Genomic DNA, 16,952 nt, shown 5'->3' with positions numbered 1-16,952 from the left:
CCAGTGCTTGCCCAACACCAAACCTGACATATAGTCGGTGATCAAGACATGAGCACTGCTTCCTACAGCCTATGCTTCTGCAAAGCTTCTTCCCAAGATGCCTGTCCACCCTCAAACTGCCATCTTCCCTGACACCTCTCCACCCCCACATGCCTTCCTTTTAGCTGAGTCCGCACCTCCGCTCTGCACTGCAGGCTCCCTGACCTCTACCCACGGCAGATCTGCAGCCCTTCTATGCATGCCTCCAGCAGCCATGCATCTACTCTCTGTCCTGGCTCCCTTGCGCCTGATCCCAGGGAGGTGCTCAATATGTGCTAGCTGAATCAGGAATAAAACAGGAATTCCATGACAGCCACGGTTTCCGGGCAAAGGTAGTAACACTCCATGCAAGGACTGTTTGAAGAAATAAACTGGAGGAGGCATTCCATCTACCTCCTGAAACCCGTGAGTAGAGCCAATGCCCAAAGGCTCTGTATGGCACTTTGAGAGCTGAGTACCAATGTGCCATTGCTCCTTCTGAAGGGCATTTCCCCTTAAACGGCAACACAAGCAGAAAACCACACAGCCAAGGTGCTCTTCCAAGAGTCAGCATACATGAACGCACTTAATATTCAAAACACCCTAAAAAAGAGGGGCTATGATCATTCCCATTCTATAAATGAGGAGATGAAGGCATAAATAGCCTGCCCAAGGCCACAGTTAGTAGCAGCATTAGTAGGGGTGGAAGGTAGGGACAGGATGAGGCTGGTGTTTCCAAACGAGTTTTAAAGTAAAACCCAATCCTGCAAGGCGTCTGCACACTCCAGACACACAGCCAGCCAAGTGTGACTGTGCTGATGAAAGTGGCAGATGACTCCACCCACCAATTATTTGGCTGTTTCTTTAAAAACAAGCATTTCAAATCCCAATCCGTTGATGAGAAAAGAATGCCACAGAGCCGACAAGGACCCACGTGGCATACTGAGCACAGGGATTCCAGCAGGGGCTCAGAAGGAAACGATCGCAGTGGGCTACACCAGGGCCCAGGAGCCCCTCCACATACCTGACTGACGCTTCTCACACAAGACAGAAAGAGACGACAACAGAGGAACTGGAATTCATGAAAATGCAGAGTTCCTACAGGGCAACACCCACTGACGGGGCATTAAACCCATCACTGTTTCAAAATGAGAAGATGTGGAGGCAGAGAATGAGGCAGGATTTAAAGGATTCTCCACAATCAAGTGGAGACCCTGTGACAGGTGGTAGCCTGGACTCCCATTGGACCACTCTCCAGTGCGTATCATCCAGGCAATCTCACCTCCACCATCTATCAGGCAGCCCAGGAGCTGTGTCCTCCGCTGGTCCCAGGTGCTGAGCTGGGGGATGATGGCACAGAGGTCGAGGGCCGAGAGGTCGCACTCTTTGATGAGGCCATCTCCCAGCGGCGGCTCCCCACTGACTTTGCGGGTCAGCAGCAGAAGCACTTCGGGCCATTTCTGTTTTTCCAGTAAAGACTTGATGAAGGTGTTGGCACAGTCACGATTAATGTCACAGACCAGGTCAGGAGGAATTTCTTTCAAAAATAAGAATAGACCACACTCCAGTAAAGGGTTCATATGATTTCTGCCCCCAACTACAACCCAACACATATATACATAATTAACACGGGTTACTGATCAGTGTTTTTAAGCACTGGGGAAACTATAAACAAGTAATTAATTACTTTGGGCAAGCTGCTTAACCACTTGTGAACATCAGTGTAAGCACAGATCACCTGGGAAGGTTAGAAATCCCCCCAAGGAGCGTAGAGCCTGGCCCAGGAAGAGAGCAGAATGATGACTGTGTTGTAAGGAAGAATACTTAAGTTAGGGCATTCCACTGAGATCAAAAGGGCAAGAGCCTAGCTTAAATTTTGCATAATACTAAGAATGTGTCCTGCTTAAGAAACACTGAAATACAGGGAGATATTATAGAATGATTAAAAAGTCAAGATTTGTGGCATAATCACGAGAGGATGGTTTAACCTCCCATTCTTAATTTTGTTTCATGATACATAAGTATTTCCATCTGATTTCTGATGTCCGGAGACAGGATAACGATTCTCCCAGTTGAGACTGCTGGTATATCTTAAGGGTAGAAAACTTAAAATAGATCCTCAGTAGTACACAGATTGACAGATTTAGCAAATACAAATGCAGGATGCCAGTTAAATCTGCATTTCAGATAAACAAATAAATTTTTAGTAAAAGAATGTCTCATGCAATATTTGGGACATACTTATACTAAAAAAATATTGATTGTTTATCTGAAATTCAAAGTCAACCAACATTCTGTATTTTGTCTGGCAACCCTACCAGTAAGAAAGCAGTGAGGAAGCGAAGGGAAGACGTCAAGGGTTACCAAAATAAGAGTAATTTGATTTGCATTTGCTAGTTTTTCCTTCTCACCTTTTTCTAAGTTGTCTAAAATGAATGCTCATTTTAACATTTAAAATACTCATTTGAAAATAAGAAAAAAAATCAGTATAGGCCATCCTACTATCTTAAGAGGAATTGGCAAAATAGAACTGTAAAATACAAACTTCTGTAATAGACATCTGTCATTTTTGTGCCCCAGAATCCGTTCGCTTGTCTTCTGGTAGCAGTGCTCTCCCACCTGCCAGGAGTCTCCATTCCACATGGCAGAGACGGGGGCAGCATAGGATTTGGGCCTAAGCCAGTCAGGATCCTCCATCCCTTGGACCACAGATACTGGTTCAGAGGTCTACACTGTGACCAAAAGTGGAGAACTCTTGTTCAAACCACTGAGAGAGAGATGCGTCTGCAGGTCCGAAATGCTGGACAAAGTCAGTGGTTAGAGACCTAGATCTTGTCTCTACAAAGAGTCTGAGATGGAAACCAACCAGAGGACAGCTGAATTGAAAGACGGGAGATACTGGGGCCTGCTGACATTGGGTAGATCCCTGAAGCCATGTGTACCTGAAGCCAGACTGGCATCCCCATTATGAGAGTCAAGAATACAACCTTTTTGCTGGTTTAAGCCAATTTGAATCTGTCTGTCACTTCCAACAGAAACAATCCTAAATAGCCTACCCAATGGACAATAAAGGAGACAAAGAAGAGAGAAAGGGGGAAAGTAAAGAGAGAAAAAAATTCAAAAGAGTTGGGTAGATTAGAGATGCTAGAAGAGAGCTGGGAGAAGACCTTCAGGAACAACACAAAGAGTGAGACACAGAAAGGAACAGAGAAAGTAACCTAGCCAAAGTGAGAGAAAGCAGAACCACCCCAACACACACAGTCCCCACAGAGAAAGAGAGAAAAGACAGAGCCCAGACCACAAAATGCAAAGGACAACAACATTCTCACCTTGGGGTCCCTTACGAGATTTTTACCAAACACCAATATGTCATGTTTTATTTTCGTAACCTTAAGTATAAATGAGTGTTGCCGCACAAAGGGCACAATCTGCTCACTGCAAGATAAAGCCAATCGTCAAGAGGCAAGATGGTGGCAGAGAAAGGGCATCTTATTACAGCTTGCAAGCAAGAGGGAAGATGGCCGACTTCCAAACGTCCAATGTCCAAAAGAATCATCTTAAGGGGGGCACAGAATCTTGAAGCAGTTATATAGGCCAGTGGGTTATAGGGGGGGAGGTCATAATTTTGACCCAAGAGTCACCACACCAGATCTTTCAGTTGTCATTGATGATAGCTATCAGCATAGACTCTCTGTTTGGGGGTCATCACATTCCTAAGGAACTCAAAAGAACGAAGTTATTGTCTTATTGCAGCTGGGAGGTATATGCACAAGCAGGGGTCAGAAAAGCTACAGAGCAGGTGGATCTCCTGAAGGGTACATATCCAGGGTTAGTTAGTCAGAGGTCATTCAAAGTTACAATATGGTTTCTTGTCTATAATATGGCTTCCCTTCTGTCAACCTTGCGTTGAGCCAATTTCATGAGGACAGTCTTCATGGGTGTGGGGCAGATGACATCAAGTCCAAAAGCCAAAGGCTCCCATTCCAGAGTCTCAGCTGTGCTGTTTATCTCTGACCCACTCATATCCAAGAGAGAAGATTGCTCTGGCAGCCTTGCCTCACTTCAACTTACCCTAACAGCTAATGGGTATCAGCATTTTATGCGTAGGACACTGGACTAAGTGCTGGACATCCATCATCTCATGAGGTTAGTTTCCCAGCCCAGGCAGGAATGAAGAAACCGAAGCCTAAAGAGGTTAAGTAATTGGCCCAAGGTCACAGATCTGCTAAGTGGTAGAGTTAAGATTCAAATGCAAAATATTCCAAGCCTTAAATACTACCCTAAAGAGAGCATTTTTGGTTCTTCTGGCCAGGCCTTCCTGCATTCTCCCGTAAACTGAGAAATCTCAGCCCTACAAATGGTCCAAGTGAATGCTTTACATTTAGACCATACTGTCTGCCAATTTTAAAAATACTAAATTTTACCTGCTTAGGATTTCTAGAATCTTCTCTAATTATCTAAAGTTTGTCATCTAAAGTTATTTTCTGGAACTTTCCTGATTTTCCTATAATGAAAAAAATTAACATTCAATTCTACAACTTTATACACCAAAATTAGCCAATATTAGAAGAGAGAAAATATTAGAAGAGAGAAATAATAGAAGAGAGAAACATCTGTGGTATTGAAAAATGGAGAGTATATGCAAAGAGTAACTCTAGGAGGATACATGAAAAACTAGTAACAGAGGATGCCTCCAGGGATGGGATTTAGGAACTAAAGTCCAGGGGTGGATGATAGACTTTTCACTGAAGAATGTTCTATGCTGTCTGAATTTTTTACATGGAGATCATTACATTTATTTTTTAATTAATTTTTAAACGATATTAGAAAAGAGTTTTAATGAGCATAAATCATCTTTAACCAACTGAATGTTGTGAGAAAAATTACCTTGCAGAGAAGAAAGGAGGCGCAAGAACCTCTGAACTACTTCTTGCTTCAGAAGGTTTTTATGCAATGACCGGTTTCCTGAGTTCATGTACTTCACCAGCTGCTCAGAGGTCTTGCGGAAAGTGTCACTCTCACTAGCGGGTGCATCACCATTGTTCAGGCCTGCAAAACAACACCAGGTCATGCTTCTGAATACAGAGACACAGCTGCAGTAGATTGCAAAAATGACCATGAGGCACCCCCCCACCGGGTCTCCAGGTGCTTTACCATGTGCCTCTGCAGCCATCAAGAGGTGGAACCTATTCCCCTCCCCTCCCGTTGATTCTGGCCTGGCTTCATGACTTGCTATGACCAACAGAATGCAGTGGATGTTGCTGGGTATTTATCCAAAGAACTTGAAAACAGAAATGCATAAAGATACATGCATCCCTATGTTCACAGCATTATTCACAATAGGCAAGACTTGGAAGCAACCTAGGTGCCCATCAAGGGATGAATAGATAAAGAAGATGAGGTATATATACAGAATGGAATACTACTCAGCCATAAGAAACGATGAAATACAGCCATTTGGGACAACAGGGATGGACCTTGAGAGTATTATGCTAAGTGAAATAAGTCAGAGGGAGATAGTCAAATACTGTATGATCCCACTCATAAGTAAAAGATAAAAACAACGACAAACAAACATATAGCAACAGAGATTGGACTGGTGGTTACCAGAAGGGAAGTGGGGAGGGAGGAGGGTGAAACGGGTGATTAGGAACATGTGTGTGGTGATGGATTCTAATTAGTCTCTGAGTGGTGAACATGATGTAATCTACACAGAAGTTGAAATATATTACGATGTACACCTGAAACTTATACAATGTTATAAACCAATGTTACTGCAATAAAAAAATTAAAAAATAATAATAATAAAAAAAGAATGGAGTCAATGTGATTTTTGTGTCAGTTCTGAGCTGGGGCCTCAAGAGGCCTTATTGAGTTCTATTCACTCTCTTGGGACCTTGGCCTCTGCCATGTGAACAGGTCCAGGCCAGTCTTCTGCAGAACAAGAGACAGCATAGAATAAAGAGGAATCAGTCCAGTTGTACAAACTGAGGCCCCATGGACGTGAAAAAGCCTGGCCAAGCTCAGCAAGACTGCAGACACCGAAGGAGTTTAGTAAAGGCTATGAGAACAGCCCAGCCTAAACTGCTGACCTGCAGGATCATGAGCTAAATAAATGTCTGTTGTTTTCAGCTACTAAGTTTTGGGGCAGTTCGTTAAGCAGCAATAGATAACTAATACAAGAGTTCAGGGAAGTGACCGCAGGGTGGCTTAGAGCAACAGCAACATCCAACTACATGCCAGTCACCCATGTGTCTTACTGGCAAGTGGAAAGAGCCAAGAGTAAGGAGCCACATCTCTGGCCAAAGAAGGGAGGATGATACCCCCTTGGTTTAATTTATTTGAGAAAGCAGTCATGATTAGAAAACGACCAATGATGGGCTGTTGAAAAAGGGTAGATGTTTTATTTGGTATCAGATTATACTCTCAAAAAGCACTCGGTTAAAATGGAACCTTACGGAATAGAGAAGGGAGCAGAACTGGACATCTGTTTTCACACCCAACGAGAAGGGCCTGGCCTAAGTGCTATGATGTTGTAAAGAGATGAACAAATGTTCACTGTCATGTTCTAACAGAGTCGGAACACTTTAAAAGAGATGGACTGTTTAAAAATGAGAGAAAAACAAAAAGCATCCTATCTTCACTCAGGTTGCTGGGTGGCAGATCCCGAGCCAAGGATTTGTGTACACACGGTTATTACGGAGGAGACCAGTTAGGGAGCCGGGGCGCAGGTTAGGGGTCCGGGGGGAAGCCAGGCCAGGGTGTGAGCTCAGGTCAAGTCCCACAGAGGGTGGCCGCACCTGGTCCCACAGAGGAGCTCCGGAGTGAGTCACACCTCAGAGCTGTCCCCATCCAAGGCAAGAGAAACTGGATTTCAAATTGTCACACCTATCGGTCACTGGCTACAGGCTGCCTTGGGAGGACAGGCACTGCTGGGTGGAAGAAGCATGAGCAGCACAGGCTCCATAAGCCCAAAGACTGCTCTTGAGAAGGAGCCTCCAGTGCTGGCTTTTCCAAGCGAAGGCCCACCACGGCAGGGAGCACCACAATGGTAAAAGGGACCCAGGGGATCCAAGCAGAGCTCCCACCTTATCTGCTGTGCCGTCTGATACACACCTGGATCAGCTGTCAACAAACCAAGTCAGCACATCAGACACACACACACCAACTTCTGGGGCAAACGCCCATTGCCCTCTGATCAAGAGACCTTCAGGCGCCAGACAGAAGCAAGACCCACTATCCTCCATAGAAGAAGAAATGGAAACCATTTGGCAAAGGAAGACCCACATCACCTCAGCCAGAGGCTCACTCTGAGATAGAAAACCCGTGTGTGGTATAGCAATGGCTGACTAGCACTCCTGAGAATGAAATCAACACATAAAAACAGATAAAAGGAGAGAGACTAAAAAACTGGCAATGGTATCCCTGGGTAGGCACGGGCAACTTGTTTATTACTCTGAACTTGTCTGCTTTTTTCTAAATTTTCCATAAGCTTAGTAAGAGACAAAAATAAAAGACTGGACAATAATATGCCCAAGTGTAATTACAATAAATCTTTGTTTTTATATAAAACTATATTTTTACAAATTTTCTACAATGATCATATTTAGAACATATACATATAAGCAGATTTTAAATTAAAAATTAAAACTAAAAGAGATCTTCTAAAGTTGCAGTAGTCCTCAGAAGTGTTACAGAACAGAAATAAATCACTTTAAAAAAAGAGATTTTGTTTTTCCCCAAAATCTTTCTTTCAAGCTAAAAAAAGGCAAAATGGGTAAGTTTTATTACACACATTTTATCAGTTTAAATTTATGTATTCATCTCATTTTTAGAAAAGAAAAGAAAAATGTGTATCTATAAATGCATGGAATAAAACTAATTGACTAGATCACAAATACATTAATTTGGGGGGGCAGCTGGGTTTATGGAGAATTAATATTTTCTTGTTTTCCTTTCCTATATTTTTAAATTTTTCTTTTAAAAAAAGAATATATTCCTTTTATAGTAAGGAAAAGGCATCACGGACATCCTTGAAGTCAACATCGCTTGCCTGCATTTAATGAAAACTGCAGGGTCTTGGTGCTGAGGGATGCAGAGCTGACAAACCGTAGCCTCTGAGTCACAGGCTCCATCTCTGGACACAAAGAGAAGGTTCCAGTGCCCTGAGAGTTGTGCTAGAGGTACCTGCATGAGCACACAGCAGAAAGCAGCTGGCTCCCCACTGGAGGACCAGAGAAAAAGGCTTCAGAGGCCTGGATTTGTTCTCATTCTAAAAGGCCCTGCACTAGCGAATCAGAGATCACAAACAACTGGGAGAAAAACAAAGGCTCCAATCTTGTTCTTGGTCCACAGGGAAGAGCTGAGCAACGGGCACCAGAGAAGGTGGACATGCTGCCATCTGGCGGTGGCCATGAGAGGCCGGGAAAGACAGTTATACAATCCTGACAATTTAATCCTAAAGCCTTGCTCCCCAAAGTGGGCTCTGGCTTCCCCTGGCAGCTCGTGAGAAATGCAGCATCTCGGGTCCTGCCCTGAACTGCTGAATCACAATCCGCACTTTCACAGCCTCCCAAATGATTCGTGTGCCGGTTACCGTCGGGAAGCTCTGAGTCAGAGAGCAGCAGACATCTCCAGCAAGACCCTTTATGTCTCACCGAGATGCAAAAGCCACCCTATCCAAAGAGACCATCACCACCATTATCATCAAAATGGGCCACAGCGACCCCCAGGAGGAGCCAAGGATGAGAGCATCTTTTATCCTGGTCTGTAAAGTGGAATGGTCATTCAGTGGGGGACAAAAAGCTGGTGTCCTAATGGGGCTTTACTCAGGACCACAGATGCAGAACACAAAACCCATCAAGTCAGACGCAGGTCAGGAACAAGGGTACCAAACTCCCAGCAGCAGCTTTTCCCAAAGCTGATGCTTCCATCTGGCCCGTTAATGTGTGAGGAGGCGGAGGGATTAAAGTCCATAAAATTCTCATTTTTATGGCTGGAGATCTACCTCTATTCCCATGGCCCTGGCCCTCCCTTTACCTCTCCCTCCCACTGTCTTCTCAACTACCACTCTGGACAGAAAGACTGTTCTGGGGCTAAAGTCTAAAACTACACTGTCCTGGTACAGTGGCCAAACTGACTTAATCACATAAAAGCAAAGCTAATTAAGTACAATTAAAATTTCAGTTCTTTAGTTGCCTGAGCCACACACATTTCAAGTGCTCAACATCCACGTGACTAGTGGCTATCATATCAGACGGAGCAGATATAAAACATTTCCATCATTACAGAAAATTATACTGCATGATACTAGTCTCAAAACACCCGCTTCAGGTTTTAAAGTTTGTGCAATTGGCAAAATCTTAAAAATAAAATGTATGCCTACAACTCTATACAGCCGAATGGATGTACAAGAGAACAGTGATATTCAGTACATAATTCTGTACGGAGACCATATTCCGAGATGGACTTCGACAAAGGTTCCGCTGCTAGGAGTACCTTGGGAAGTACTATATAGGAAGAGTTCGACTTGCTAGCCCTTCCTGAACTGTCATCCTCTTCTATTTTGATTTTTTTTTAAAGATAGGCACCTGAGGTAACATCTGTTGCCAATCTTCCTTTTTTTTCCTTCTTCTTCTTCTTCTTCTTCTTCTCCCTAAAACCCCCCAGCAAATAGTTGTATATTCTAGTTGTAGGTCCTTCTGGTTGTGCTATCTGGGATGCCACCTCAGCATGGCTTGATGAGTGGTGCCATGTCGGCGCCCAGGATCCGAACTGGCAAAACTCTGGCCCACCAAAGCAGAGTGCAGGAACTTAACCACTCGGCCACAGGGTCAGCCCCCTCTTTTTTTATTTTTATCAGTTTCTTTTGCTTTTTTGACTCAGCATTTCCCTATAGTCTTTCAATATTCCTCGAGCATGGCTTGGAAACCTTTGTGGTCAATGGTCTGTAAAGCTTTAAAGTAATCAAACATCCAATAAGTTTACCAAAGAGTATTGGGGGCTTTAGGCTTGACTGCATCCACAGCCACCACAAACTAACCAGTGAGCCAAACAGCAGGCCTGGAACGAGGCACATTGCTCTCGCGTGCGCTTTTCTGCCAAGTCAGTACAGTTGCATTCTGACAAGTAAAATGGGGACCAGCTGCCATTCTACTGAGTCTCTTTTGGTTCCAAACGTGGGCCACAGATTTCGTTGGTGAAAGAGGAGAGATGGGAAGGGAGAGTGAGGCCCTCTCGCAGAAGATGAGATGTTTTTAGGATTAGTAGATATTCAAAGATTCTATTGTACAAGGAAACATAAAAAATCAAAACTTTGAAAAACCAAACAAAAGTGAATGACTTATGCTACTCTATAGCACACATCTACACACATACAGTATCCTAAGAATTAACATTAGAATTAATAAATGATAAATTTGCAAACAAATCAGCCATTTTCTACCATTAATTGGTTGTTTTTTGTTGTTATTTTAAAATGTGGAACTTCATTGGCAAAATCTGTTTGGTTAGTTTCAATTTCTCAAACAACAGAAACCATCCTGAAACTGAGATTTCAGGCATAAGCTTCCAGAAAGCGTTTCACAATACTTTATTAATTACACTACCCACCAATTCCTTTAAATAGTGAACTGGAACTCAGTATGATATGTCACAGCTTTAAAAGAACATCCATGAAAAACAGAGGACTCTGCAAATACATTTCTCTCCCCTCATTCCCATGGTCTCATGGAAACAACAGAAGATATTTTAAACAAATCAATGAAAATTAAAACATAGATGGGGGTGTTAAATGAAAAGCAGCTTCAATGTCCCCCACATAAAACTTTCCTGACTCTGGCAATTGCGCTGATCCCCAGCCTGTCAGGCTGCCTCCCACTCCCACCCCAGCACACACCCTACAGGTGGCCTTCAGCTTGCCACCTACTCACTCATTCCAGGGAGGGAGTGTTTCTGGAGAAACACCTCCAAATAACTTCAGCAAACACACACTAACCATCTATTAAGTATTAATCAATCTAGTCCTTCACTCATAAATACAAACCATCCAAAGAGCAGAAGATAATTAGGGGAAACCAACAGCACAAGAGAGAAGCAAGAAAATGCATCAACTAACCCAGAAAGAAACAATAAATAATTCAGAAAAGAGAAGAAGACATTCCTTAGCAAAAAAATTATCAATATTCTTAAATGCCCTTCAAGAAGTGGCAACTGTAAAACAAGCACCAGTTGCCACAGATAAGAAAATCAGAGAACAAGAAAGTTGTTAGAAATTAAAATTGATTCTCCAAATTAAAACATTCAGTGGGCAAGCTGAATTACAAAAGGAAAAGCTGAAGACCAAGTTAAAGAGGTGGGTGAAATAAGGGAGCTAGACGACATTAGGGAGAAGTAGAGCGACGTGTGATAAACTGGGGACGTTCACCCATCTCACAGTAGAGGCAAAGAGAGGAAAAAGACATCGGAGGGTAACACAATAACAGAAGATCATTTCCCTGAGCCAAAAAAGACCAAAAGGGCCCAGCAAGCACCAAGCCAGAAGAATGAGTAAGGACCCACAGCTAGACACATCACAGGGAAATGGCAGAACTCTGAACACAGAGAAGATCCTAGAAGGCAAAACAAATGAGAGTGACATCAGACTTCTAATCCATAGCAGACGGGGGCTAGAATACACACAACGATTTCTCCAAAGTTGTGAAGATCAAGGTTTTATAGCATAGTTCAGAAACCTAAGACACCATGCACTGTCAGGCACACTAGAAAACTGCCATTAAACTGCGACACGTCACTGATTGTAAAACACATTCCAATTTCAAAGACGTTAAAATGTGGGGAAAAAGTGCAACTTAGAAATGCTGAAATAAGATGCATATATTAAGACAAATTATCATTAAATATAAAGATAAAATAAAGATACTTTCAAAACCTCCGTAAGTCTACTATCCACATCTCCTCCATGAAAAACTTACTTGGGCACGCACTCTAGCAGAGCAAGAGAGAAATCTAACCAGATCACCATGAGCCACAAGAGCCATACAGGAGTGCAATATATATATGCTGCGGCTAAAGTCTAAATAAAGTTTAAAAAGTATATATAGGTACATAAATATATATACACATATACACAACAATATATATGTATATATTTCAATAAATTGGGATGCTTAAAGAGTATCACACTTAAAGAGCAAAGTTTTGGGGATATTGGGTGATTCTTTCTCTGGGTCCAGCTATGCCACTAGTTGTAGAAAGCGTTAATATTGACATAATCATACTACCACGAAAATGCCATTTCCTGGTGTTCCATTTTTAGATGAAGCATGGAAAACTTAGAGATAAGAAATAGAATGTAAATGACATAAATAACATAACCAGACAAAATTCAACAAGTAGGGCTGACTTCTTGCACTTGATCTTATACAGTAGTCAGTCAACAGATACTGTCCAAAATTGATAAATCAAGAAATAGAGATATAAGTGTATTTTAAATTGTTGGCTGTAGTTGTTTCTGAGGAGTAGGCTTGATTAGCTCCTGTTCTGGCTGAATTTTTTTCTTTTTTTACTGTGTGCGTGCATGAAAAAACAAAAATCAGCCATACTGCCCAAAGGTGGACCTGGTGAAGTTCCCAGAATGTCATAGATGCTCTCTGAATAAGAGTTGTCTCATTCTATCTGTCATAAAAAGCAAACAAATTTTCTGAACATTGGAGGTCTCACTTTCATCTTCACATACCAAGAAAAGATAAACTGATTTGTACCTAATGTCACAGAACCACTTTTACCCCTCAAAAAAACTTAATTCACTGGAAGCTGTACCTGAGAGGTCCTTAGAAGATGCAGCCAGCCTTTTCAAGTGAATGTTGATTTCATTGACAGCTTTGAAGTTCTTATTCCTCTTCAGAACATCCACTGCGGACCGGGACTGTCGGTCCAGCAGGGTTGGGTCTGCCCCAAAGCACAGGAGCATCTGCACATCCTCTGTTTGTCCTAGGGTGGGCAAGAAGGAGAAGGGGGCATTAGCATAAGGGTTCCTTCCATAAGGAGACGTCCCCATGAGTGTTCTCGCTCCCAGTTCCCTGCCAGAGCAGCCCAGGACAAGGAGACCAATGTCCCTCTGTTTAGAGAACCTGAAGTGCCAGCCTTGGGCAGTCCACCCAACTCCCCGAACCTAGGAGTCCTGTGTGGAGTGCGAAGGACAATAGCTTTTAAGAGGTTCAGAAGTGTGCTCCTCTCTACCTCTCTCCTCTCTCCTTGGCAACAACAAGGAGAGGGGGAATCAGGTTACTAGGCAACAGCTAACAGCTGTAAGGATAACAGCAGGCTGTGACTTGAGATTTCTTTATTCTCTAAAGGAAACAGAATATTCCTCCAGAAAAAACGCCTGTCTAGGGAGAGGAGAAGAACGTGACAATTGCTTTTGCATCAGGGTCTTTCTGTTGTCACTGTTTCCAACCTCCCAGCCCCAATCCTCTGGCTGCAGGCTCCATTTGCTGCTTTGACATATCTACTTGTCAAGCATCAAGGTGTTTCAGAATGGAACGGGGGTCTCCCTGGAGGTACAAAGACTTACGTGGGCACTAGAGTTACGTGAATCAATGCCTGATTCCCAGTGTCCAGACCCAGGCTTTCCTAAAATTCACCACCTTGACAAGGCACCTATACTCCATGTATCATCCTGCTCATGGTGTTCTCCTTTCCTATCACCTCAGTCACAACTGCCCTTCACTCACTTCACAAAAATAAGACAAAATGAAAAAGTCATACTTCTGACCCACTGAGTATCTCACTGTGGTAGGCAGATTTCTAAGACAGCCCCCAACATTTCCAACCCCTGGTGTACACATACTTTCTCTCAGTTGTTCTATCAAATACTAATCTAGTGCTGCTGTGATGAGACTTTGCAAATGTAATAAAGGTCCCAAAGCAGTTGACCTTAAGATAGAGGATTATCCAGGTGGACCTGACCTAATCACATGAACCCTAAAGGTCAAAGGTCTAGAGGGCAGAGTTGGAAGAGGGCAGAGATTCAAAGTATGAAAGGGATTTGATGCACAAGAAATTTCCCCCTGGTGACTTTGAAGATAGAGGGGGCCAGATGACAAGGAATGTGTGTGGTCTGTAGAAGCTGTGAGCAGCCTCTGGCTGACAGCCAGCAAAGAAACTGGGACCTCAGTCCTACAACCACAGGAATTGGATTCTGCCACAACCATGTGAGCCTGAAAGAAAGTCTGGAACTCCGGATGAGAATGTAGCCTCAGCCAATACCTTGACTTCACCCTCAAGGTATTGAGGCTACTGACCTATAGAACTATGAGCTAACAATTGGGTATTGTTTTAAGATGCTAAGTTTATGGTGATTTGTTACACAGCATAGAGAATGATTGCAATTAGCATAGTGTATTGCCCCAAAGGAAGCGAAAACTCCTCACCTTCAGGGTATCAACATAAGGGAAAATTAGGTGCCAGCTGAGCCCTTTTTAAAAGGCACTACAACCCACCCTTTGGTGACCTCCTCCCCAAATTTTTATCTTTAACAATTACGTACAGGAATTTTTAATATATTTCTGTTGTTTTTATGATCTCTGTAGTAATAGTAATTTTGTAATAATTAAATCCAGAAAAAAATTCACCTTAGAGTCCTAAATCACAGAAATTTTTTAAAATTTAAAGCTACATAAGTACTTTCATTCCAGAACAGTATATCAATGGATGACTGATAAGACTTTCAAGCATAAAATACATTAGGGCAAACTTCTTTCTGAAAAGTAAACTGGAAATGTGATCCAAAAACATGAATGCACAATTTGATATTTTTGACGATTAAAGAGCTTATCTATAATTTTTCAAGTAGATGTTAGAAGATACCAAATCGCTGTAGTATTTATATTCTATTACATACAAGTAAAGGAGTGAGATAACAGTTTTGTTTTAAAATATCAATGTGTCCAAAATTCTGAAAATTACCTTTGCTTACAATTATTTAGACTTACAGATTAAAAATTCTAGATATTGACTTATAAATATGTAAACAGGTGCACAGGTTTTCAAAATTCTTTAAGGGAATTAGAAAGCAAAACTTTAAGACCACTAACATACTAGATTTTTTTTTTCACTGACTTGCATCCATTCCCCCTTTTCCTGATAACAATACCCCCGTTTTCCATTGAGAAAGCAACTCTCCCCATTCCCAGCCTACCTGATTTGATGGGAAGTGAACACCAGACAGACAGACACACACACACAGACACAAACACACACTTGTCACTACCACATCCTCCACCACTGTCCCAGCCCCAGCCCCCACTCCAGGGGCAACACCTAAACAGAAAGAACCTGGCCAATCAGATTATTCCATCCTCTGGCTCCGCCCCACCTCCCAGCTCCAGGACAAACACTTCTCCAAGACCTGGCCAACCAGATCATGCTGTCTTTCTGGCTCTGTCCCTGCTCCCAGCTCCAGGGGTGAACATCTGACCAGGCCCTAGCTAATCAGATCATTCCATCCTTCCAGCTCTAGGGATTGGTTCATGAAGGGCATGGGCCAAAATCAAAATCAAGTCACTGAGACTAATTCCTAGGACTTTTACTGAAATATTGAGAGAAGGTATCCTCTTTGGCTGAGACTGACAAATCGACAGAATATAAGCCTGAAGGTGCTGGTGGCCTCAACTGAAAGAGACCCTGCCTAAGAATGAAACTAACACAGAAGAAAACAGAGCTTAGGGGTAAGACAGACTTTTGAAAAACCTTGGGAGCACCTGGACCAAACTCTGGACCCTTGAGTCACATGAGCCAATAAATTCCTTTTCTTGCCTAAGCCAGTTTGACTGTCTGTAGCTTGTAACCAAGACAGATGCAACTAGTCCCAATTCATCTTTACTTCTTCAATTCTAGGAGATGACCATTTCTCAGATTTGGGTCCCGCTGCTGCCTGGGTCTAGTGATTCTCTGGGATTGCACCCCTGGGCTTCTCAAACTACTGTGCTCCAGAGCCAGTAGGACCATCATAACAACTGGCCCCCACCAAAATGCCAAGAGAACCAAAGATTTCTAAGGTCCGATGATACTGCAATTATTTCAAATGGAGGATTTAAAATTCCAACAAAGAATCGAGAGAGTTCTTGACTCTCCATGTACCAAAAAATACTCAAGATGTAGAAAATCTCATACACTGTTGGTGCAATCTTCCTGGGGTTCAAGTCAGCAATAGCTTTCAAAATCTAAATACATAGCAATATGCTAACATCTTAAAAGTGTGTATACGTTTTTTTTGTTTGTTTGAGGAAGATTAGCCCTGAGCTAACTACTGCCAATCCTCCTCGTTTTGCTGAGGAAGACTGGCCCTGAGCTCACATCTGTGTCCATCTTCCTCCACTTTACATGTAGGACACCTGCCACAGCATGGCTTGCCAAGCAGTGCCATGTCCGCACCCAGGATCCAAACCAGCGAACCCCAGGCCACCGAAGCGGAACATGCGAATTTAACTGCTGCACCACCGGGCCGGCCCTGTATATATGTTTTTACTTGTACATACATAAAATATTTGTGGAAGAAAACATAAGATATTGGTGACACTGGTTCCTGAGTGGCTGAAGGACAAATGTAGGACAGAGACTCTCAATGTACGTACCTTTTGATTTTTTAATGTCATCTATTTAAAATTTCAATAAAATTAGAGTTTATCCAAATAAAGTGTACAAATTCTTTGAACAAGCAATTTCTCAACTAGGAAATCATGCTACAGATACATTCCCAACAGTTCACAAAGATCGATGTAAAAAATGTGCTCTTGAGTATTGTTTTCAATAGCAAAACAACTGGAAACCATTTAAATATCCATCAGTAGGGTATAGTCATGTGAGAGAATACTGTTAAAAGAAGAGAGAAATAATTGTGCGGGTACTATGAGGGAAAGATGGCCAAGACACAT

At 42.6% G+C, this 16,952-nt stretch overlaps 1 protein-coding gene across 4 annotated transcripts in view; it reads right to left on the bottom strand.

Moving 5' to 3' along the window:
* TRANK1 (tetratricopeptide repeat and ankyrin repeat containing 1) overlaps positions 1-16,952 on the bottom strand; it is a 98,702-nt gene that overhangs the window by 37,463 nt on the left and 44,287 nt on the right. For all 4 annotated transcript variants that reach the window (XM_046672409.1, XM_046672424.1, XM_046672432.1 and 1 more), the window contains exons 9-11: positions 12,838-13,008; positions 4,906-5,067; positions 1,301-1,555 (exon numbers count right to left, since the gene is read on the bottom strand). In XM_046672409.1, the coding sequence (XP_046528365.1) occupies positions 1,301-1,555; positions 4,906-5,067; positions 12,838-13,008 (588 nt within the window). The remainder of the gene's footprint in view (positions 1-1,300; positions 1,556-4,905; positions 5,068-12,837; positions 13,009-16,952) is intronic.

The sequence above is a fragment of the Equus quagga genome, chromosome 1 (assembly GCF_021613505.1).
Source record: "Equus quagga isolate Etosha38 chromosome 1, UCLA_HA_Equagga_1.0, whole genome shotgun sequence".
In the NCBI taxonomy this organism is placed as follows: domain Eukaryota; kingdom Metazoa; phylum Chordata; class Mammalia; order Perissodactyla; family Equidae; genus Equus; species Equus quagga.
The sequence above is the reverse complement of the archived record's forward strand: the minus strand, read 5'-3'. Positions and strand labels throughout refer to the sequence as shown.